Source organism: Toxotes jaculatrix, chromosome 3 (genome assembly GCF_017976425.1).
Source record: "Toxotes jaculatrix isolate fToxJac2 chromosome 3, fToxJac2.pri, whole genome shotgun sequence".
In the NCBI taxonomy this organism is placed as follows: Eukaryota; Metazoa; Chordata; class Actinopteri; family Toxotidae; genus Toxotes; species Toxotes jaculatrix.
The window spans coordinates 18,721,444-18,747,731 of record NC_054396.1 but is presented as its reverse complement, the minus strand read 5'-3'; the positions used below and the strand labels follow the sequence as shown (position 1 = coordinate 18,747,731).

The window sequence follows — 26,288 nt, the reverse complement described above, 5'->3', positions numbered from 1 at the left end:
GGGTCCCTGTCTCATAGTCACAGATTATCTGTAACACTGCCAGTGTGCGGACTTCATTACAAAGCGGTACGCAGTGAGCAAACTACTGGTGTAGCTACCAAATTGTGTGTCTCATTCGGTCGTCAGTCTTGCGAGCTTGCTGTGCCATCTTTGTCCCTATCTGCCGTTGTGTGAATACCAATGAGCACTGAGCCGTTATCACCCAAGCCACGGATGACAGAATCTGAGTGATGTATCACTCATCTACCTCAGTTTCTTGCCAGAGACAGGAAGTGTTTTCTTACTTGGGAAATGAAATGTCAAATGCAGATTCAAAATTGTGATGGCTCAGCAATATCTGGGATTGTTTTAAGTTAAGATGAACGGTCTCCCGTTCAAACTCTAACCTTTTGTGTGTGTAATGGAATTTTTACAGCTGTACAGATAAGAATTGATGTTGTTTGTTCGCGGGGCCCACAAATAAGCTGAAATATAATCCATCCAACTGTTTTTGGTCAAAGAAGTAAAGCTCCACTATGTTCTCGCCGCAGCTCGATTGTAATTCTCCTGGCCTCTTCTCTTTGTGTTTAGCCCATTAGAGGTCTGTGCTTCTGTCCTCTGCTAAGTTTGCTCTCAGAGTTGAAATGTTTTCCCCTTGGGCGCCTTGAGCCAGCCCCCTTCCACCGGTGTGGGGGTGAGCTTTCCCAGGACAAAGAGATGAATATATAATGGAATGAAAAAAGAGGGGGTGGGAGAGACAAAAAGACAGCGGGTGTGTGAGTGAGAGGGAGGAAGGGATAGTGGGAGCAGGAGTGAAAAGATATAGAGGGTTTGACAAGTGCTTGTCAAAGGGTTTAATACTGCTTGCCAAGCTCTGAGTGCAGGGACACAGAGAAAGGAAGAAGTAGAAAGAAACAATCTGTACTTTTCTCCTATTACAGACCCGACTGCTAACCCATTACAGACTCCATAGGGTGTGGGATACACAACTGTAGTTAGAGAGTTGCAGGAGAGCAGCGCAGTCCATCTGCGTCCCCCCACCTCTCCCCTGGTCCTCCAGCACATGGTACAGTCCATTTAAAAGGCTGCATGTCATCTCAGTGTGTGCTGGGTCCTCTCTGAGAGCAGCTGCTCACAGCACATTCTCCTCGGCGGGAGCACTCACTTTCCCCTCCGCCTGCTGGGCTGCATCTCTTTTTCTCCTCTGTCCTTTTTCACTGTCAGCTCTCTTTGCGTTCGCTGTTCCTCTCTTTCTCCTGTGCTCACTCCTCTTCTCCTTTGCCCTGCACTCACACTCACACATGCTTTCACTGACTGTGTAGTGCTTGGCCACACAGATGTTATTCTTTATGCAGTAACAGGTAGACATCATCCTTGTGCTGCTCAGCGGAGAACAGGAGAGGAACCGGCATTTTGGCTTTTCTTTTTTTTTTTTTTTGTATATGTGCGAAGTAAACTGTGAGAGAAGAAGCACAGGTGGAGGAGGAGCAGGAGGAGAAGAGGGGAATAAGAGAAGAAAGAACGGGTCTTAGCTTCAGCCCCTCTAATGCTCCACTTGACACCATGCTGCTCTGTGTGGATTTGGTCCTCAGGGGAAAATCCTTAAAATGATGGAAGACAACAAACAGCTGGCACAGAGGATTGATGGGGCCATCCAGTCCGCCAGTCAGGAAGTGACCAATCTCCGCTCCGAGCTCTCTGCTACCAGCCGCAGACTGGCAGAGCTTGGTGCCAGCAGCCCCCCTGCCTTGGAGAACCACCACCAGCACAACCACCACGATGACAGCCTCCACTACCGGGGTGAGTGTCAAAGCATGTGCATGTGAATGTGTGTGTGTTCTCAGTCCCTTGGCTCTCTGTGTGTTAGAGTGAGAACATGAACATGTGTGACTGTTTTGAAATCAACAGTGGGAAATATTTGGGGAATGTGCAGCGGGGTGACTAATATAATTCCACCGTTCCTCCATTGACATATTTTTCCCCAAAGTCCACACCAGAAGGACAGAGGAAAAGGCAGCAGATTGAAAGGAATAAGAACAAGAGACAGACTGAGTTTTGTTATTAGACGGGAGGGGTTGGGGTTAGAGAGCGTGGGCCAGAGCCTGTCCGGGTTTGGTTTCCCAGGCAGCAGCTGGGCTCCTCTGAGGCTGCGCTCTCTCCAGCTCTGGCTCCTTCTCGGTTCTCTCCCCGCGTCTGGCAAGGAGTCTTGAACTGCGCTTTAGGCCCAGGAACTGTATGCCAACATCTCTGATACGGGCTGGCGACACCATGGCATTGTCACTTAGCGAGGAAAAAGATGTGATGAATGAGGAATGAGCTTTAAACTGAAGTTTTCAAGGGGCTGCTCATTCTGGCTTCACTGGCTCAAAATAATTTGTTCCGGCTTGATGCCATGCTTTCTAATATCTCTCTTGTTGCTATGAGTAATAACTTAGAGACCGTGACAAAAGTGTTGTTTTATATTTAGTTGTTGTGCGCCTAATGACACTTGCTCGCAGTTTTTATCTTTATGCCTTTTTTATGTTTTTTTTTTAATGCCTATTTTATGTCCCTATTTTATGCCAGTTGATGGCCTGTGTCTAATTAAACCTTCTTACGACACATTCTGGTAAGGTACTTTTATATAGCTGACATCTTGGATTCATTAATGATTTGTTTTGTTCAGTTTGATTGGAGCAACAACGAAGGGGGAATTCTTGTTTGCCTGTTGCCCTGATGTGTGAACTGAACAGCAAAAACCACTGTTTGTGCTCAAATCAATTTATTGAGCAACTAGTTAGTCATGACAAATTTAAAGCATCCAACAGAATACAGGATGACATGACAGATTAAACTTTTCATAGCCTGCATGTACAGACAGTTTAGCTTGCTAAAATAGTGAATAGACCACTGATTAAATCAAGACCTCATGTTGCAGGTCTTTTGCCGTGGGGTACCTGTGTCCTGCATTTGACTTGGATACGTGTAGAAGCCCGTGGCTTAGTGAGATCATACTCTACCAAGCAGTTTACTGTCAGTCTCCGTTAAATTGCTCCTGACGGCTCCCTGTGTTGGGCATATGGAGTTCAGCAGCAGGTGATTCCTCTTACCCACTGCTGGCGCCCAAAGGCTGAGGGCTCATCGATGTGAAATGTGGCTTTAGAGCAAGGATGCACTTGTTTTTAACTATGCGTTCATATGTGTGTCATGGATACTGCGTATATCCTACATTCTCTCAGAGCTTTGGTTGTGCACGTCGTCAGGAATTAACACTCGGAGATTAGAAATTTCAAAACAGAAAGCCTGCTTGACAGTGTTGGTTAGTGTATAGTTTCGATGTGGGAGTTTACCAGGCACAGAGGGTTCAATGAAAAAATGCTATGAAGTTGCATCGTGGGGAATTTAGGCCCTAATGATTTTGGAACCTGAAACATACAAGGGAATGAAAAGACAATATCTCAGCTTTTGCTGCTTCGATTTTGACCATTCGAAAGTTGAACCAGGTCCAAGTTATATGCTGAATAACAATGTGTCAGGTTGGTCTGAAAATGACACTTATTGGTCTTCAGAGATGGAATAACTCGGCTGCAGTGAGCTGGCCATTGAGTCCATCCTGCTTGCTCTCTGTCTCTGGCAGCCTGACATTCCCACATTCCTGAATGTCAGGGCAATGATGTCATACTTCCTGTTCCCAGAGGCCAGGCCAGCAGTCAGGTGACGGATCAAGCCAAACACAGCCACACACCATCCTCCACCTCCCTCCTTCGCTTCAAACCGACAAACTAACACTGCAGAGCCCTCACTTCGCCTGCATAAAGAGGGATGAGCCTGAGAACCTCTTAGCTTTAAGGGTGTTTTCTTAAGATTTGAAGTTTAAGATGATTCGTCTGGGAGATCTCTCGGGTTAGGCAGTTTGGTTTGTGATGAGCCAGCGTCAGCGTCCAGTGGCTTAGGGAGATTAAATGTTCTTTAGGTGTGTGTCCCTCTCCAGGCCAGGCTGTTTGTTAGTCCATTTGTTGGCTCTGCCCTGTGCTGGATCAAAGCAGCCGCACAGATAAGGTTTTTTAATATGCATGACCTGACTTCCTGTAAATATTATACTCTGCCGAAAAGTCACAGATTTTTTTTGCAGTGTTTCACCTCCCTGTGGAGCTTCAATAACATCTCTGACAGATGTCCAATAAGGCTATAATCATGGCACTAGAGGCTGATGGCTTCTTCTTCTGAACTAATCACGAGAAACAAGAGATTAAATCACCCAAAACTTTTAGTCTCTACACCCGTCATCAGGATTAACTTCACTGTCATTTTGCCTTTTGCTTTTGCACATTTTTCCAAGCATATCTTTGTTTACAAAAGATGATTTCTGTATACCTTATCTTGATTCAGTAGAGTCAATGGAAAGGTCTTTGTCTGACTATTACAAACAACCTGCCTCCTTTTATTCAGGCCATTGACAGTAATGTATTCACTGCCGGGGTGATGACACCCCTTTATTATTGGCCCTTTCTCTTAATCCATCACACTGATGTCAAGGCCTCGTTTAAGATTCTTAAACGACGCCAATGTTTCATCACCAATAAACTACATTGCTGCCATACTTAATGTCCATCTGACTTGTGAGGGAAAAAAAACATATGTGCAGCTTGCATTCAATTTGTCTCAGGGACCAGGAGCTTTAGAACAAATATTTTGTCCTCCAAAATCAATGTGAGCTAACCTTATGGGATATTACATTATTTATACTCTTGCTATATCAGTGCCCTGCAGTTGGCTGGTGAGAAAGTGCTCATCATGGACTCATGGGATTTTGCCAATACTAATCCATAAACCTTTCTAAAACACGACCATAAGGCAGCTGTTAGTGACTCATACAGCGTAGAGACTATGGATGAATCTTGGCTGCTTTTAACAAGGGGAACAATGTGCTTGACTCAAAGCAGCGACGTATGAATATGTATGAATTTTCTTATTTTTCAACTGTCCCAGAGCTTCACTGTCAGTCTTAGTCAAGGCGAAATAAGGTTAGATCAAGGTTAGATCCATAGCAATGCAAATTGGGAGGAGTTGCTTCAGGTGTTCAGGGTTATGGAAGTAAAAGTCATTTTCTGTATAGACAGTGCTCTGTGACTTGCATTTGGTTCTGTTCCAAGGGTGTGATGGGTAAGAATCTCACCCAGTTGACTCATTAGTACAAAAGATTTGTTTGAAAATACCTGGTTCATTGACAGAAAAGCAAAGGTACAAGATAGAAAACTCTGTAAGAGAAGTCAACGACAACTCTCAAGGAGAGAGAAAAGTGAGACACTTAACGGAGCTTGAGCTTCTGTCATGTGTGCTGCCAAAAGCGAGCTAAAGATTACGCTTCACAGAAACGTGATGAAACACTCAGCATTTTAAATCAGTTCACTTTCAGATTTGGGGTCAGTTTTGGATGAATTTGGCAACTACAGCTGAGAGTTTGGTTCCTAATTGCACTGAGAAAATGTTGTGAATTTCTTACAGCTTTGATTCTTGCCTGTAAGCAGCTTCCTCTGCATGTTGACAGTGTCAGAGGTTCATTGTTTGTCTAGTATTAACAACAACCATCCACCATACCAGAGAAAAAATCATCTGATATCTGAGGAACAAATTTAAATGGCCATACTATGGTATTATCAAATTATCTCAGAGACTTCACAGCTTTTCTGTGGTATCAAGAGTTAGTGTAACCCATGAAGTATTAGAGGCCTTTCATGATATTCAGAACTCAGAGTGCCTGAGAGTTTTCCTTCTTGTTTTCAATACTTGAGGACCTTGACTCCAAAGAGCATGATTGTTTGTTGAGTGTGACTTTTTATAAAGAAACACTCAAGACATAATATCTTTTTTTCTTACTAAGTAAAGATGCACAACCTTTTTTCTTTTTTTGTGTGTTTGTACAATACGATGAAGAACACTGAAAATGTCCTTAAAAGTAATCTTTTAAATGGCAATATGGATAGATAAAAATACTTTCTGAACCAGCACCTCCTCCAACTTCACATCTCTATTATAGCTGAAACAAGGCAGTAGACTAGGATACCCATATTCAGGGATAGAGGAAGATAACACAGCTGAACCCTTTAAAGACATCATCCAAACTGTACAGCTTGCTATAAAACAGTGTTGATTAAGTATTCTCTTAAAAGACCCAGTGATTATCTTTTCTCCGTAGAGGAGAAGCTGCACTGGTTCTAATGCTCTCTGCTTCAGAGTAATTGTGGGGAAGAATCCTCTCCCCATCTGGCCTGAGTTTGTCAGAGGCCCCAGGTCTCTCATTACTTCATCGTGCACATGAACAGGGCTGGGAACAGACCGCCAAACTACAGGGGCAAAATCCCACCCACTTCAGCTTTTTCTCTTTCTCTCTCTGTAACACTCTCCAGGGACCACCCGCCTTCCTGTACGCTGTTCACATGCCGAGAAAGTATGCAGTGCGCTCTAACCTTCCCCCCGAATCCACCGCCACCCGAATACCTCACCCCCCCCCCCCCCCCCCCCCCCCCCAAAATTCCCTGCCTGGCCTCCCTCAGCCACGCCCTGTCTGTGGTCAATGCAGCGTGAGAGGAACTGTGTCCAAACAATAGCTAGAGAGAGAGGCAGCCCTGTACTCCTCTAACATTTCTCCGTCTCTCTCTTCCTCTTCCTCACTGACTTCCTCCAGTAAAATAACTAATCAAGGCATAGCGGGGGAATCCTGGGGCTCCAATACCAGATGAAAATACTGGCAGTGATGGGTTGGAGGATTTGCTCTTTGGTTTGGAGAAGATGCAGGCATCTCAAAGCCAAAGACCTCATTCTCCTCTTAAATGATGGCAAAATAATGGCTCACAGTGCTCATTTTTAAATTAGGAATTTATGACATTTTTATGGCATTACTTTCTTGGAGCACCGCTCAAATTAAATATATATTGATACAGATAATGTAATCGTTATATTGAGTTTTTAATTACATGAATATGTCAAGGATAGTTGAAAAAAATTACACCAAATGCCAATCAAAACAAAGTGTCATAACAACAACAAAATCCCTTTTGATTTGATTGATTCATACAATATAAGTAACCAACAAATTAAGTAATATGATCCATATTTTAAGTTTTTGCAGCTTATTTACCACATAGTTAAGCTCCTTTTTCATTAAATGTTTAATGTATTTTGTCTTCCATATTTTTTTTCCATTTCCAGCTGAGTGTATCTGCACTTAATAGCTGAGGGCTCAAAAGTACTTACTGGCACATCGGCAGCTTTTTCTCTGCAGTGGTTGGTAATGACCTTAAATAAATAATGACTCTGTGGTTATTTGTTTTGCTTTGTAATGGAATGCAAGCCCCAGTAATGAACTGACAGAGCTGAGCAGGCTGTCAGTGAGAGCAGAAGCCCCTTGGACTTTGACTCGCAAAAGAGTTTCCACTACTGAATTTGGCTGCCTTAGGGTGCAGGGAGGACAGCTGGACGGCACACATCCACTTTCATGTCCATACAGGGGCAGAGGAAGCTGACTTGTATTGTTTGAAATGCTCTGAAATCTTTCCAAGTTTGTGGTTCACTAAGAAGGCATTGTGGCGTGCTACTGATTTCATGTTGCAGTATTCGTTAAGGGTCAGAGTTGACAGATGACAGCTGACCCCAGTGCGTCTTAGGTCTCTTGGCAGACGTGACAGAAGTGCTGTCACCTCTGGACACCAGCTGGTGATGGCATTCCTTCGGTTTGGGTGGCAGATGGCCGCAGTGCCCTCCCCACGCAGCACCTGATGTAAACTGCCACCTTGGAGAGAATGAGCCTGCAAAAAAAAAAAAAAAGAAAGCCTGCAGAAGGGCAGTGGAGCACAACCAGAAGGGGGAGTTGCAAGAAGAATGCCAACTCTAAGACAGGGTACATTTCCAACAGACATTCCTTTACACTTAAATTTTCCAGGCGAGCTTTATCTGAATGAAACTTCACAGAGCAAGTCAGTGAAAGCCAATTCAAGGAGGACTGAGGAGTACTTTAACCGTGACACTAAGCATTGAATTGCTTTCCGGAATGACGCTCTGCCTCTGAGATGATATTATTCCTATCAGTGTGACTGATATGTCTCCGTATGCTAATTATATTCATGAAAGTGCTCATTTAACTATTTCCTTCCCACTGGCTCATGACAGTCTTTGTTTCTCAGATGATTTTTGATGAGGACGGCATTTAATGTGGATTTCCTGTGTGTAGGTCATGACTCCGGTTAAGAGCACATTAAGAAACGTGCTGTTAATAGCTAGGGAGTAGAGAGAGGAATTGACTAATGAGGATATTCCTCACTGCTATCGCTTCTCTTATGATACTTCTCTCCCCCATTTCCTTCGTGTGGCCCCTCATCATAGCTTCGCATGCATGCAGCAAAGCGCTCTATAGTTTTTTTCCTCAGAAAAGGAAATGGACTGGAGAAAGTGACAGCATAAGGACTCTGCATATCTTCAGTAGGTATTGTGCATTTATGACCACTATATGTCAGAGTAGAGAATTCATGTTATGGACTCAGTGAAGTATTGCTTCCTAGTGGTGTTTTATGGACCTACTGGATATTTCCTCTACATCATGTACGCCTGGAGAGGATCACTCTGTGGGTCCCGGATGGGGAAACTTGCACTGACTCTGAATGAGGCAGTACAAGACACAGTGAGCTCAGGTGGAGGTGTGGTAGTAGTACAGGTGTCTGAATGAAGCCCGACTCATACAGCAGACTCTCATGTGGTCGAGGATATATGTCTCCATTAATGACACACAGTGGGATCATGAGTGAAGAAGATTCTCTATACATCTGCGCTCAGGCAAAAAAAAAAGAGCTCTGACAGAGTGTTTAGTATAATTCTCCCAAGTGGGGTGCTTCAAGGCCACTACCTGGGTGTTGTGGTGCCCGCTTCACAACAGGAGGCGCAGATAACGATCTGACTTTAAGAACCCAACTCCCCTGTCTCCCTCTTGCCTCCGCTCTACACATCTAACCCTTCGTTTTCACCTTAAATCATCCAAATCCCTGTTGAGTCCAAACTTCAAACAACTTCAACTCTGAGAGAGAAGGGAAGAGACAGACTGCAAGGGAGATGAGGCCCGGTTGCCTTCACAACAGTCTCAGCTCATCCTATTAAAATGCCTCATTGCTTTAGCAGCGGAGACTTTTTATTGCTGCTGGTACATATTGTTGCCTTGGCTGGAGTTTAAATTCATTCCCACAAGAGAATGGACTAGGCATGGAGAGAAATGAGTTTTGAGGAAGTGCAGAACAGCCCCCCCACCCCGTATCCAGAGGACATAAAGCATGACATTCCAGCAGAGCAGAGGATAAGCAGAACACTTCTCTGAATCCTCTGCTTCATGCAGGCCTCTCACAAGATTGATGGGCTGACGACATCCTGAACATCAGGGCAATATTTTGCACTTTTAAACACTCACACAATCCATAAATGGAACATTAAGGGACGTCCTGAATAATATATTACAGGACTTTGCATCTGCTCAAGTCTTCTGCTCACATTTATAATCAGAACTTTTATAGTACATTCATGCACAGTGCATCAAGTCCGGATGTTACCTTACAAGTTTGCCATGGACACTGCAGCCTTTGGGTCATCACCTGTCTGATTTAGCTTTGGAAGGCTTACTGCACTTGCTGCAAACTCAAACAATTAGTCGATTAATAAGCTGAAAAATAATAGATGACCATTTTTTAAAACAAGCTTTGCTAAATGTGAACAATCAGTTTTTATTTTCAATTATAAAGATCATTAGGTGATTAGGTTGGTTGGATAAAAGCAATTTCAGAACCTGAACTTGGGCTTTGGGAAATTATTGTGATGTGCATTTTACATTGTTTTCTAACATTTTATTTTGTGTGACAGCTATTTAAATAATCAATGTATGGGTTCTCAAGCATACATGCAAAACATTCACTAGTTTGCGACCTCTTACATGTGAGAATTTTCTGCTTTTCATAAAATTAGTAGATTAATCGATGAAAAAGCTTTTATTGCTATCATAGTTACAGAGTATAGAGTATGCCTGAATATAGTAGCCTTGGCTGATTTTCCGCTTTGTATCACCACTCTGCTTCTTCCAGATTACAACAGATGGCTCACACTGCAACACACCTCGCTGTTTACTTTCCAGTGGCATTCCACCGAGCACCGCTGCTCAGGTTGTTTCCACTTACTCTAAAATGAATCACTTCAGTGTTTGAATTCATCATCAGGCAAAACATGGATTTCACAAATAAGATTACAGCCTGACAAGGCACGCCATTAAAGTCTGAAAGGATCTGATTAAACTTTATCTGGTTCTGTCGGTGTGGAGTAAAGCTACAGATGGGTGACAAATTAAAGGAAAAACCTGAATAAATGAGCGGAGAAGCACAACGAAGGCAGATGCTTCCACACAGGTGTGCTGCTTGGTACAGTTAAGCAGTTAACATCCAACCATGCTCTGCGGCAGGTATAAAAAGCTGAGCAGGCCCAGCGGACTCTGATTTTTTTTTATCAAGATGGCAAGAAGAAAAGATCTAAGTGACTTTGACAGAGGGTTCATTGTTGGGGCACAGATGGCAGTAAGCTTCGGTCACACAGACCGATCAACTGGCTACTGTTTCAACAGGAACAGTGACTAAAGTGACATCTGCATCTAGATATATCCTAACTCTTCTTTATTGTTTTAATTTTATCTGTTTTTTGAAGAAATAAATGAGATTTAATTTGTTATGTTTCCCTTTTAGATAAAAACCCTTAGAAAGTTAGTGCAAAACAGCACAACATTACGTTTTAACGTTGACGCACCATCATTAGCTCCACAGGCCGCCTGAATTGTTGACATCGAGCATGTAAGCGGGCTCCATCCCTGAATTATTTTTGGTTTGCAGCCTGAATAAGGCATTAGTGTTGAAAGCATGCTTCTCTGTTTTCTGCTGCTGAGGAGGTTCTACACAAATATTTATCAGGTCGCCAATTACTGTACCCCGTGTGCTCAGGCATATACACACAAACACACAGTGCCTCTGTTTAGAAGGCTGTGTATATGCATTCCTGTAAATGTGTTTATTGTTTGCAATACGTGTCTGGCTAAATTTTACCTCAAACCAGATGTCCTCCACCAGTGTCCCAGGAGACAAGGCCATGTTTCCCAAAGCTTACGTGTGTTGTTAGAAGCATATTTGTGCCTTCCTATTTTAAAAGAGCCAATTCGAAGAGGTTTCTTTATCAACAAGCCTCTCGAAGTTACTCATAGCAAGCGGGGCTGTCAGATCAATGGCCAGGGAGATTGATTTCACTTTCTAAAAAGTGTTTATTTTAAACCTCAGTTTTCTACCTAAGAGGATCTGATTACCCACCACGTGCTAATCTCCAAAACGTTCAGATTAATTACTCTCATTGTGCCTTTTTAAAAGTAGGATACATCTTTATCTTCAATTAAAAAAAAAACAAATGCACCAAAAATAAACTCATCCTGGTCAGCCAAGGAAAATATGATCCCAAATTGACTATATATCTATGCATAGGCTTCTCAATGAAACTGCTATGGGCCATTTGATGCAGAATTATGCAAATTGCAATGAAAATAGAAATTAAACAATCAGCAGTTTCTATTCTATTAAGCAGTTCTTTCAAGCTTTGCAGTATCTGGTCCCCAAGAGGGTACACCAGGAATATAGAAAGCTGTGTTATTATTCCCAGCAGGCTACTGCTGAGATTCATCATTTATATCAACATTATTTCAGTTTTCATGAATAGCAAGATGAGACAAATTATTCTGTATTCATTCATTCCCTTTCCTTCAGTGGTATGCCACTTGCTCATCTGATGGGTCATTCTCAAATAGACACCAATACTGTCCCTTCACCATGATATCCCTGCTTCATCACTCATCTTTAGCTGAGTTTCTATTTTTCTGCCTTTCATTGCATCATATCTTCACTTGATGTGTGATATCCAATATATACACTGTACAAGGAATTACTTAAATCTGTGGCCTGGCTAAAACAGACTTTTTCATGCAATGTTTGAACCCATAATGCAGCTTAATTGCATCTATTCATTAGATCCTCCCTGCCTGCGTTACCAGTTGGCCCTTAAGGGGCCCCAAAAACTCCAGGTTTGCTATGTGGGATTAGATTTTTGGAAGATTAAGTGTTAATGTAATTATTTTTGTTTGGTATTACAGACCACTGAAGCACAGCATACAATTAAGGTCCCTAAGGTAGTGCCTGCATATAACATGATCTTAACGCCCTGTCTTGTTTAGGGGCTCTGTGCCAAACCTAGTTTTACTACCTTTAGTATTTCAATTGGTGCTATGCCTACATTATGCATATTTCTTAATAAAGTTGAATTTAATGAAACTGCAACAAACTAACTGACTCACAGTAAACCTGTGGCAGGATAGAATTACTTAACATAGGCTGAAAGTACGGTGATCCAAAGATACACATATATATACTCAATGTACAATGACTGGTTGATCCAACTCATGTTAGGAAAAAACACATAAGATAACCCTGGTGATGTCACTAGGGTTGTTTTCTCAGGCTCCCCCAGAGCCAAAGAGAACACTGTGCAAAAGTTTTCACAGACTAATATTCCCTATGACTAGTAAATTCACTTTGACTTATAAAATTTGTGGATTGCCCCTTTAAATGCTGTCATCCTTCCATTATTCCCCTCTCTGTCGTCTGGTGTTATTACTGTGGCCACTCTCTGGTATTGGCCCTCTCATAGTATGCACGATAGCTCAGACGACTGGACGTAAGCGATGGAATCTTCCGTTCTGGCCGCCGAACAATGAGTCCCATTCAACATGGCCGCCAGTACTTGAAGTGGTGCGGGTTTTTTGGAAGGGGGTTTCAGATTCAGGGGTTTCCCACAGACTCCCGTAATTAACCACGGCAAGCGACTCAGCTACTCTCCCTGTCCAGGAATGTGCTCCCAAACCTCCAAGTATGCCTCTGTTCCATCCCTGCTGCAAAACCTCTGTATTTCCAAATTATGTGCACCACAGACACTAATGAGAACAAACCGAAAGCATTTTATTTTACAGTATTACACAGTTGGATCCTCAAATTAATCTCCTGTGGAGGAATAGAATCCACCCACCATACCTGTGTGTTTTACTGAGTCGAGTTTACCATTGGGTCTAGTTGAAAGACCCAATGACCACTGAAAGGGAAGCAGTGGCACTGCAATACATTTTGTCATGCCCACTGCGCGTCGGCTGAGACAGACTCTATTACTTTCCCTTTATGAGGTTAATGTGTGCCACAGGGCTGCAGAACGTCACACAGAACTTTGTCAAAGATCTGGTCTGAGTGAGAGGAGCTGGGTATGCAAAAACTAGAAAAGTGAGGAAGTGAGGAGAGGTAAATGCATGGAAAAGAGGTTATGGGAGAGGAGAGGAGAGGAGGAGTTTCAGACCTAGCTCCATTAATAGACCCTGTGTGCAGCTGAATTGATTTTGAGGTCAGTCCATGAAGCACACTGCCTCAGCACTGTACTAACAGTGGCATCATTATGGTGTTATTAGTGCAGTGGGGGAGGACTGGCAATAAGGGGGAGGCTGGCAGGGCCGTGGGAGTAATTTACAGGTGTGTTAAACACGACTGCTGTTCTAGAAACAGTCGAGGTGGTGGTCAGACCACTTCTGTCATTTCACTGTTAGCTAGTTCGTGAGGGTACTTGAACAGTGTGAGTCTCAAATGTCTCATGTGATTGACTGGATAAACATACTGAAAAACTAATCTTTCAGCAGCAGCAGTGGAAGAAGTATTCAAATAATTCACTCCCGTAAGAGTAAGAATATACCATGAAAATAATCTACAACAAATAAAAGATAATTTTATCATTGGATGATATTTTAAGGATTAACATGTAAGCAGGACTTGAATGTTGTAGCTGACCGAGGTGAAGCAGATGTTAACAGCTTTATATTTCTTTTTGGCAGCAATTCATGATTATTTTAATTATAGATTCATCTGATGGTTATTTTCTCAATTAATCAGTTAGTTGTTTGGTCAATATAGTGACAGAAAATAGGAGAAAATGTCCGACCAACAGTCCACACAATGATATAAAACAGATAAGCAGCAAATTCTCAAAAGATTAATCAACTAATCAATTCAGCCCTTATTCACTTCTGGGTATTTCTGAAACTGAAAAGTAACTAGTAACTATAGCTGTGAAATGATTGTGGTGATCTAAAACATAGTCGCAAAAATGGAAACACTCAATAAAATACATGTGCTTAAGCACAGTACTTCAGCAGGTGTGAAAGATAGTTGTCAAAACCACACCTTCATAGTGTGAATAAGGAAGCAGGCCAGAGGAGTCTGTCACTGGCTCACACCTCATCACTGTGGCAGGACGTTATTAGTTGTGCGGGGTAATTGAAACAAGCCATACCAACATTAAAAAAAAAAAAAAAAATCTAAACATCCCCACCAGCAGGATCAATGGGGCCCTCTACAGGCTTTCTGTTTTGCTGAATGGACTCATTGGCTGCTCCATCTGGACTCAATTAGAGGTCCTGGTATTCAGTTTTGAGCTCAAGTGACCATTAATGCCTGTTAATCGATGCAACTTTTCCTTATTAGTCGTGTTTTGACCTTTCAACAAGTTAACACAGACCCAGTAGGGATTTAAAAAGGTTCTTCTCACACTGTGCTCCCTTTATGAATAAATGAAAAGGTATGCAAGTACCTAGAGCGGGAGAGCTGTACAGTAATTATAAAAGCTGGTTTCGCTTTGATGGAAATACAGCAGTATGTAATGCTGATTATGAATCTTCCTCTGAAACAGAAATGATCATAAGATAGTGATCACTTCTTTTCCCTTATGCTGTTGTAGTGGAATAATCTGGTGGGTGTTGGGGGGAGGGTGGGGGGTGAAGGGGGATTCCAACCGTCTCAGTGCTGAGTCAAAACGACGTACTCCGAAAATTACAGCTCATTTCTGAGAGGTTTATGGTTACATGGTTTGCTGCATGTTTTGCAAGAAGGAATGTGGGAACAGGGGATTGTTCCACATATTTTATCCATCTCACACAGATAAACTGTTTGGACAGCTTAAGCAAGACCATACACGGGTTCATGCCTGTGACATGGGTTCAGCCCTTTGTACTAAAATGTCAGAATGTTTTGTTTTATTCCCTTCATCCAAAGGGGGACGTATTGAGAAACATGCTTTTTGTTGGTGTCTGTGCATTGGTGGATGTTTTGATGTCTGCATTGTTTTTGATTTGACGCTGCAGGGCATTTCCATATTACTAATTCTAACTAACTCATTAGTTCATGAACACGCTCCTCTTTAATTTCTTTTGTCTTTGTGCTGAATGTAACTTAAACTGTAACATATGTCCACACTGATTTATAATCATTCTCATGCACAGACTGCTGATGGGAGAATATTTTTGGCTGCTGCCTCCATTTCCTTCTGTCACTGAGAGAGAGAAGAAGAAAGACAAATAAATAAAGGAAGGCATGCAGAGCACAATTAGGAAAACTAGGAAGACAGACAATATGAAACAGACAAGATGATATGAAGGGGTAAAATTCTGAGACTTTCAACAGACCAGTGAGCTGTGATGTGAAGAGCAGCAGAGCACTGTGAGAGACAGGTAATGAGTGTGTGGTAATACACCTCCAGACCTTAATTGGTTTGAATGAGCAGGCTGGAGAGGCTCTTCCATCAGGCTGTGGATGAGCAGACTGTCAGGTGACAAGCCGGGGAAAGAGAACTAATTGGTTCTCTCCTCCAGACACGACTTCTGTCTTTCCTCATGCTGCTGACACAAACCTAAAGCCTCATTGTTTAGATCTCTGTCTGCTTGTTTAGAAAATGTGCTCACATTCAGAAACCAGACTAAACCAAGGTCTATGTTGGCTCGAATGTCACTTGTTTTTCTCATATGAACTTTGAACTTTGTGTATATTGCCTAGAAAATGCTAAGGTTTCTGCAAAACACTTACTGTGCTTGCTGCTAAAAATTTACAGTTTAAACATTTTAAGTGCTTGAACCACCAAAAGAAGTTGAAGTGACAATCAAAAAAGAATTACTAAAATATTTTTAGAACATTTTTCTCATAAGCACGTGCATTCACCATGGAAAGTAAGGGACAAAAGATCAGTCAGGTTAGTAATCTGTCTGTTACCGGCACACATCCCTGATGAACAGTGGAAGTTGTGAGCTGAATAAGTTTTTTTTGTTGTTGTTATTGTTCAGAGATCTGAAAGGATGTGAAGTGTTGAAGTGTAAGCATTGAAAGGAGTTGATATGGGAGTTCAAAAGAAAGAGATGACTACAACTGAAATGACAGTTGACATATAAATAGTGAAATGAATGGTCATTTTGAAAAAGTATGAGAAAGCTGGTGTGTGCCCAGAAAAATGGTCTTGAAGAATAATAATAAAGACATAAATACAAGAATAAAAACATCAAGAATAATCATTATAACCGCAAAGCGTGGCAGCTCTGTAAACACACAGGCAAACAGTATCTATCGCAGTGTTTACATTATTTCAGCACACATTATGTTGATTTATCTGATTTCTGCTCTCGTTCAGCGCTGGTTAAGTACTCTCAGGGGAGACACCATATTGACATCATTTGATTTCTCCATGTGTGATATACTGAAGTGGCTGTTATAATGCAGACTGTCACTAGAAGAGTGTCTCATGTTAATGTTCCAGCATGGCCTCCGTATTGTAGGACGTGGAGACATTGTTGCCGCCATACTGCATATTCCAAGTGGTGTGGATGCAATCCTTTAATACTGCTGATATCAAAGGATTACACCAAGATTGTCTCAGGCCTTACATATGTCTGTGTGTCACTATCAGGTATTAGCTTTCTAATACAGTCTACTTCAGCTGTCTGATTACACAGCTGGAGGGTGAAGGTCCTGACTTAGGAATGACTGTAATCCAGCAGTGTACCAGTGCCTTTGGCGTGTACAGGAATGTCCCATCTCGGGGTGGGGGTTGGGGGGAGTTGGTTAGACCAGCAGGGGGTGAGCAAGACCATGTTAGGGTAGTAACAGGGTAAGCTTTACCACAGTTGATAAGGATGGTAGGTGGGGGATAAAAATGATGGGAGGGCGTGGACTGATCCCCACAGTAATCTGCGTCCCATCCCCTCATCTGGGATCTTCAGAGCAGTAAGCTGATGCCGCACGAACAGCGGGAGAGTTCAGACTGACAGAGAAAACGCGAAGGAGGAAGGACAGATATGGATTTTTCCTTCGTGTTGAGGGCTGAGAAGATGCTGCGGCCCAGCTGTATACCATGGGAACTGCGTGGAGCTGAGATGAATCGAGGTAAAGCAGCAGTACGTTACTTTTCATACTAGGGTCAGAAATGTAGCGATGCTCAACACGCACCAGCTGCTGTCCACCTCTGACCTCTGTGAGTCTCATGCAGCTGCAGTGCAGTTACTTTTGAGTTATGAGGCTGTGTTTCTGCAGCCTTGTAATGAGATATGCATGGACATGCACGCACCATGCTATCATTTAACCTTGTGATCAGCAGTATGTGGACATCTGATACCAAAGGCCTCTTTTCCACTCTAAGGTGCAATGCCTGTGTGTGTACGTGCGTTTGTGCATGGGCAAATGCACATGGTAGGATGATATATTTCAAATTAATTAAGTTTGTGTCACGGGATGGAGGGGACATAGACTCATGATGAAACAGGAAGTGGATGAGTGTGAATTATGTTGCACTGCTCAGTGCACTGGTACAACAGTCTGACACAATAAATCTCTGTAATTTCTTATGCATATGATGGCTTTGGTTGTTTAGCTTCGGAGTCCTGCAGATCCAACAGCAGCCAGCTGCTCTGACATTTCTAGGCCAGGATCAGGTATGGAGATGAAAGATGGTTAATTTAAGAAAGGCCAACCACCCACTGACTTGGTTATTTCAGAGCACCTAGGTGTTGGAGAGACTCGCTTGAGGAGCTTAAGCAGAATCAGGTTTATCTTTTAAAAATTAACTGTACTGGCAGATGTGGCTATAGATGTGTATTAATGATGTCTTTTGCCCTTTTATCTTGTTACTCTATTGTAAAACCAGAGAAGATGGACTGTACAGTCTAGACTACATGCCTCACCTGAGAGGCTGTATCAGTTTCCCTGAAAGATGAAGTTAGATTGCATTTTTTGTCAGAAATCTGACACAGTATATCTAGAATTTCTGTCTTTAGTTCTGCCTTCGGCTTACATTATGGTGTATATCTGTATCAATAGCTGTGTCAGGATTGTTTACTATTTTTTTAATGATACACTGCTCAGGATTTCCCAGAGGAAATTGCTTAGCTGAGATGGTAAGCCACCTGGATCTTGACACATCTGGTCTCATCATCGGTTTAGTAAGTAGATTACAGCCTAAACAATGGTTACACACAATAAATACATTATTTGCCATGTGTGAAATGGCATGCTCATTTTTTTTGCCCCTGCAGGCATTTACCTTTTTATTTCTTAAGAGAATTTCTTAAGAGTATAAAGATATTTTCTCTCTCAACGTTGGCAGAAGTAGCCTTTTTTGTACGAGATGGCCGACCACTATAAAACACTGCAGGAAACCTTGCTCCTATCCATTATATGTATAAATGAGTCCTGTTAGCATGTGTACAGGATGTCGCACAAATGCAGTAGTAGTTCAGCAATCATATAATAAAATGCAGCACTGGTAGCATATAAAAATATTACTATTAAACGTATTTAATGTTTTCTTAACCATCTCTGTTAATGTTAAAAAACATAAATGTGTTGTCTTGGTGAGCTAGTTTATCCAGACTTTAGTTTATCCATGAGGGCAGCAGCTGGGAGGCTCAGCCCATTTGTGGTGTTTAATGAGAGTTTGGAGTTGTGTGTGGTGACTGTGAGGTTTCTGAACAAAGTGTTTTGACTTTTAATACCTCACATCAATCGTTTGGTGGCTTCGCTTCCACCCCGTACTCATCAGTCATGCTGCATTATTCACAAGCTCTACTTTCTGTGACGTTCCTTAACATTTTTGTTTTGAGAGAGGATTAAAGTTTAAGCCAAAGGTTTCCAACAACAACTGTTACCTAGTAACCCTGGTAGGGTGGAATCCCAAGGAGCAACAATGGATGTTCTTCTCTCTCCAGCTTGTTTTCAAGTTAACAGTTGCTTTCAGTTAGACTAAGCGAAAAAGGACCTTCAGTATTTTGTTTGGTTCTGTGATTGTTGGTAGTGGAAGACGCACCCAGATCTTTTACTTGAGAAAAAGTAGCCATAGCAAGTTATTGTTACAAGTAAGAGTCTTGCATTTAAAATTTTACTTTAGTGAAAGTAGAAAAATACTTAGTATGCAGAACCATGACCCATTGCAGTATATATCATATTATTTAATTACCATTACTGATGCATGTGTACATTATTTTAATGTTGCAGTAGAAAATTAATAATTAACGGATTAATAATATGGATCTGCAAACCAACTAGAAATGTGAAATAAATGTAGTGGAGTACAAGAATAAAGCAGCATAAAATGGAAATACTCAAGACTGTGCTGTTGATCAGTTAAAGCACAGCATTTGAACAGAACTTGTGATACCAAGTGGACCTTTTACAGATGAAACAATGAATTAATCAGTTGAATAATCAACTATTTAAATGATAATGGAAATAATTATTAGTTGCTGCTCCACTGTTGTACATGCCACTACACTCTTTCACAGTGTGCACTGGCCTTCTGTCAATCTAAAATAACATTACTGTCTCTCGTTTATTGACGATGAAGGTCTTCCCAAAGAAAAAGCCCCACATTATTTATCTTTACTTCTTACGAGGAGCTTATTAAACTTGTTCTGCAGACTGCCTTCAGTGACAGGTTCTAACAGTAAATACTGGAGCAGGCTTTCAGATATTCTGCTACATCCTCCTGTAATAATTTGCAATCAGGGCCACAGCTATCACTGAGGACATCAGGGCCTTGTTGGTATTGTCTGTGGCTATTTAGGGGCTTTGACAAACAGTGGAGAAGGTTAGATTATACAATTGCACATAAATTGGTCAGTATTTTTAAATGGAGTGAAACATATCTTAGAATAAATGGTTTTTTTTCATTCCCCACCAACTGAATTACATCCTGACAGAGAGGGCATTGAAACAGGGCTCAAAACCTTACGTGGAGAAATTTCATTTCATTTCATTTCAAACAGTTACATAAAAAAATATTAAGAAAGTTATACAAACATTTATGGATCCTATTAAAAATTTGGGCTAAAATCTTGGCTCTATGATTGATACTTTGTCTTTGGTTGGTTTCAGACAGTTCATTGAGGACATTATTAACCCTAGTTGCAAATGTTTTAGTGATGAGGTTTTTGAATGGCTCTTTCCTCAAATCAGTGCTTTTATCTTGACTTCTCTCTTTGTGTCTGTGCCTGAATGTGAGCGATGTGGTGGTTTTGTTTTTAAGTTTTAAACTTAGCATACTTGTTAAAGACGGCTCTTATTTTTCATTGTTTCTTTTTAGTGTAAATAAAGACTGAATTGAACTGAATCTGGAAATGCTCATGAAGTTGGTGGGTATAATGTCACCATAGCCAATGGGACTGATAGCCAGAACTCCAAATTGTAACGCACGTTGAAACAAAACCCACATTATTCTTTTACACATGAGACAAAAGCAGCACTGACCCATAAAATTACATTCATATTTTTCAGTGAGATATAACTTACACTCTTTCCTTCAGGCTTTTTCCTGTCTGTGAATTCTAAAGTAATCTCCCACTCCATACAAGAGTAAGCCTACTTTTCCCCAAACAAATCGCGCACAGTAACTTTCATGGTAAATTGATCTTTGGTGTTGAAATAGCAACTTTATGTGGCACTTCAAAGCGAAAAAATGGTTATTGTACGAGGTTGGCCAGATGCTCAGGAGTGTCTTGGGAGGTTTGCCTAAAGAAATATGGTGTAAATAGGAAACAAAATGGTGCCTCAAGAATCTGAACTGACTGTTCGTTAATTAACCAGCCAACACTGTGGAGGAAGAAGGAACTGTTGAAAGTCTCCAGTCAATCCGGCACCTTCCCCTGAGAGTACACTGCCTCAGGGAGGCACAGGAACAGAAAACTCTGTTGTTTCAGTGTTTCTGATTTGAACGATGACTCTGCCTTGCTGATACTCTGCAGAAGTCTCAGTGAGCAAAAGCTTGTGTCATGATGATTTGTGAAAAACGGAAATGAATGTTTATAGTTCTAGCATTTATAATAATCATTTTTTCCCAGTATGCATTCTCATTTCTTTTTGTTCTTCCAGTTAGTACTACGTTTAAGAGTTCCTGACTTTATGGCTCTCTGTTACAGACTGCCCTGCAGGGCGCCAGCAGTATGCATCCCAGAGCCTCTCTGCTCTTATTACTGCAGTTACTCTCCTGGGAAGAAGCCTCGGCAGATCGAATGAATGGTGATCAGTGACGCAGAACCAACCGGAGGGAGGTGGCTGAGGGAGCATTAAAGACAGAGGGACAAACAGCGACAGACAGAGAGAATATCTATCAGTGCAGGAGTTACAGCACAGGGACAGAAGAGGAATCTTAATAATCATGAGGAAAAAAAAAATCCTAAGAGAGAAAGAACTAGATGAGTCGAGGGATTTGGGGGTTTTAAAACTTGGAGAAGAGCTTGATTGATGAAGGAGGATGCAGGAAGAGAGGGCAGTGAGCGTGAGGAGAGGCTGTTCGACTCTCTGCACAAGTGCAGTGTTGGTGGCAACATGCAAAAAAGGAAAGGCGAATAAAAAGTGTGCACACTGACATACGGAGAAAGAGTGCCTGCATCGCTCTCAGCTGTTTCAACTCCCATAGCTAATGAGATGACATCAATCACTCAGTGGACCACTAAGCCAGTTGGCTATTGTCTGCACTTTTGATATACAGTATCACACAAAAGGTCAGCTTCCCGGGCAGATGGGGGAGCTTTTTGGACTGTTACTTACTTACTCGGCTTTCTGTCAGTAATTATCATTACAGCCTGCAGCAGGTGTGTAGGGAAACAAAAAGCATAAAGATGAAAAGAGCACTGTCTGTAAACTAGCATACCACTGTGAATAACAACAGAGTGATAATAAAACAGCACAATGACTCTTACAAGCCAAATACTCCATATTTTATAAATGTTGAAAAATGAAATTCTCTACAGGGTTTTAACCCCCCCCCCAAAAAAAAGAATTTATCTGTTTTTTTTTAACAGAAATCCTCAGCACTCTCTTGCATCAGACCTTGTCCTGACAGCTGCCGAGGAGGTTGTGCTGTCTTCCACTGAGACATAGTTTCATCAGACAGGAGTACTTTCAACTTGGACATAAAGGCTTCACATTAGATTATTTCAGTTTTCTTCATATTTTCATCTCTCATGAATGACCTGTACTGGGTCTATAAATTGCCTTCAACCTTGCATTCCACCACTGTTGAAGAAAACTGGCCTTTATCCCAATGAGACTTCTGTTTCCACAGTGTTATTGGCTATTAGCTAATATGAAAATGGTGTTCCCCACCTTGTAGATGCCATCTAATCCCACATTTACAACAAGACACACATTTTTGAGTATTTCTTAAGGAGTATATAGGGAAGAAATCATTAACTAACTAGTATATAATGAAAGGTTTAAAGACATTTCTTTAATTACTCTTAATCAAGGACTGTAATGAATGTAATGATAAGACAGGCTACTCGAGAAAGCAGATTGTTAGCATGTAAACATTTTTAGTATTTGAAAATTGTCCTAGATATCACTAAATCTACCCACTGACCAGTAACATTGGGTGTGAAAAAAGGTGAGAAATCCAATTGTGACATTGAATTGAACATGTATCCCTGTGGATATTGTTCTAGCAAAGTTAAAATTGTTCAGGTCTGAGGTCCAGTTACTGTACATGGTGCTGGAATACAACAAACTTTGTACCATTCAATTACAGTAAATAACAGGATGACATTTAGACAATAGATTTAAAGGCCTTGCACGCCTCCACCTGTGTTTTCACTTGTTCTGGCTGATTAAACTTCTGTTAAGGTTGAAGGTGGGCAGACTGACACTAGGTGCAACAAAGCTGACAGAAAACTCAGGAAGATGTCAGTCAAAAATGTACACTCGCATGCAGTCCCAAGTAAAAGGTCTGATCAAACAAAATTAAATGTTATACACTCAGTTTATTAGGTACACCTAGCTAAAACTGACAGTCTGTCAGTCAGGGTTGAAATAACAAAAAAAACATGACAAAATTAAAAGTTAAAAGTATAGTTTCTTTCTTGATCACCACAAATTTGTTGCAGCCACCAGTATGAACAAGCTCCTTCAGTTTTTTTTTTTCTTTTTTCAAAAGTTAGGATCATTACATGAATGCAGGACATTTGCCACATGAAATGTATCAAAAATTAATGGAGAGATGTTAGTAGTTATGTAGTTATTTAATAGTATGTTATTTATTTCAACAAACTTCACAACCATCAGTAGAGAGTATCCTTATAAATAAACAAATCTTAATAGCTACATATATGGGATTATGGGAATTGGTAGATGTGTGAAGCATACTATGCCAGGAAGAGAGACCCAGTTTATTGTTGGTGTGTGTGTGTGTGTGTGTGTGTGTGTGTGTGTGTGTGTGTGTGTGTGTGTGTGTGTGTGTGTGTGTGTGTGTGTGTGTGTGTGTGTGTGTGTGTGTGTGTGTGTGTGTGTGTGGCTGAAATGCTAATTAGCACTTCCACTGCCATCCCATTAAGTACAGTTTCATGTAGGCTGGAGCAGTGACAGATAGATTTTCATTGTGGATGCTCTGCTACATAGGGACCTGTCTCTTCACTACGCCCCGATGTGGTGGGAGAGGAGTAAGCGGTCAACTCCCATCTCAACACTGGGCCCACACTGAGATATTAGTCATTCTGAGCGGTGCATACTGCTGAGCAAAAAGCTGATTCAGGTTCTTATGCAACTGTAAGGTACTGTAAGAAAAAGTCAATGACCTCAAAGACTTTAGGGTCCATTGTAACGCTAGCTGCGAGTAGAAGTCGTGGCATGGATAGCTTACGGGGTCATTTTTCATTTACTGAATATTTTACCATTACTCTAAAACTCACCGCCACAATGGGTAATCCATCACCTCACCAGAGGGATGTAATTCTGTGCAATATATTTCTTCCTCCAAGGATAATAGAATGACTGTACTATTTGTATTTCTCACTCTCATACATCCCTTCTCTATCAAAGCTTATTATGTAATGCAGGAGAAGTAAAATGAGTAATGACCGGTGGGAAGGACTCCTGCGTTAATCTCAGTGTTTCTTAAGGCTCCTCCTCTGACCAGGCCCAGCTCACAGAAGAGCTTAGCTGACTGATGTGTTTTGAACAAGCTCCCCACTCCAAAGCCATCATGACACACTAATATAGTTTGTAAATAGAAGTAATATATTTTCTCCAGGTATCGATTATCTTGGATATACTGTACCTTACAGTATGTTGGCGCTGTTGTCAGGTCATCTTGCCTCTCCATTATGTGAAGGAGGGGTTTTAACCCTTTTAGTATGTAACCCAACACATGTTCTTTACCAGTGTTTCAGACCAAACATGCAAGAAAGAATGTAAAAAAAAAAAGTGTCCAGTCATCCAGTCCATTTTCTGCCAGTTATTCATGGCCAGGTTGTGGGGGCAGCAGGTTAAACAAAGTAGTCCAGATGTCCCTGTCCCTACTAACATTTTCCTGCTCCTCTTGGGGGAATCCGAGGTGTTCCCAAGCTAGACAAGAAACATAAACTCTCCAGTGTGTTCTGGGTCTACCACGTCCCAGTTGGGCATCCCCAGAAAACCCCCAAAGGAAGGCACACAGAAGGCATCCTGATCAGATGCTGCTACTTGAGGTAGTTCACTGCTGAAGCAGTCCACTTCCAGCCCAGAGTGAACCATGGACCTCAGACGTAAAGGTGCTCCCTCTCTTCCCACCTGCTTCATATTTGGCTGTAAACCGCCCCCACTGTGTGCTTAATGTCACAGAATTCAAATATAAATCCCAATATATAGAATAAATATGTTCAAACCTGGCATCCTAGCTTAACTTTCGCTGTGCAACCTGGTGAAGAATCAGCATCAATGCAGGCTCTTATGGATCACTCAGCTCCACAAGGGAGTGTAGCCTCCGTAAGAAGATAATGGCTTTGCTCTATGCAATGTCAAATTTGCTTTTTTGTTGTGAAAGTCCTGATACACTAATTTGCAGCTTTTACCTTCTGGTGGAAGACTTGCATTCCTCAGTGTAAGGTACAGTAAATCACCATAAACATGAATTAATTCCCATGGCAGTCAAGGTACTTAACATAATGATAACATGTTGTTGACCTCAGGGTTTGTGCAAGATGTTAATACAACTTGAGAATGCAGCTGTGCTTGGGATGATTGGATCGGATGAAATTGCTTTGTCTCATTTGCAGTGTCGTGCGTATATTTCATAGGCTTATGTACTTTTTTTTTGTTTTTGTAGTTTCCTTGTTCTATACTGTATATTTATTTCGATGGCTTTTTAGAATTGTGAATATTCTACAGAGCTGGGATAGACTGCAGCTCCCCGCGACCCCGACGGATCAAGCAGTATAGAAGATGAATATTCTACAGTGCAATAAAGCCCAAGACAAGAGAAATATACTTTGTCTGAATCAGACATTCATGTATTCATTATCTCTGCTGAAATTAAAAACAAGCTAGTGAGTTTTTTGTTTTCTTGTTTTTTTTTTTTAAATAATAATAATTTTATTTATTTAATTTAAGCTGTTTTACTTGGAGAAATCGTTATTTCACACAAAAATTGTGTCACAAAGATTGTAGATCTGTGAGTAAATAAATTTATTATAAATGCTTTTTTTTCACATCTCATAGACTCCCAGAGCCATTGTGTGCCTGCCAGTTTGAGGATCATTACAGCAGGGGAACAAATTTTGACTAATAGCTCTAGACTTTGTTGTTGGTTCCAAGATAGCAGAAGAACACTTGTGGCTTCTTTTTTTCATATTATGCTTGATGCCAGGAGCACAGCATGGCTTTGTGTTCTCTCTGCTTTTCTCCAGCAATTAGCAACTGTAATAGACAGTAGTGGCAACTCAAGCAGGCAAGCGCTATTTATAACAAGAGCTAGACATGTCATACCTCAGTAGCATCTTTAAAAATCAATAAAACATGTTGTCATCTGATTTGACTGTTATTTTCTGCTCCAGCAGAGATATAGTTGCTAGGTTTGAGTTAAGCTTTGCTGTTTTGAGTTGTTGTACATTTCAGATGATATTCAATTCT

General features: G+C 41.3%; 1 protein-coding gene across 1 annotated transcript in view; it reads left to right on the top strand.

Annotated features, from left to right (window-relative positions):
* Window positions 1-1,127: 1,127 nt before the first annotated feature.
* kaznb (kazrin, periplakin interacting protein b) overlaps window positions 1,128-26,288 on the top strand; it is a 55,478-nt gene continuing 30,317 nt past the window's right edge. The window contains exon 1 of the mRNA XM_041033785.1: window positions 1,128-1,779. Within this exon, the coding sequence (XP_040889719.1) occupies window positions 1,587-1,779 (193 nt within the window). The 5' untranslated portion in view covers window positions 1,128-1,586. The remainder of the gene's footprint in view (window positions 1,780-26,288) is intronic.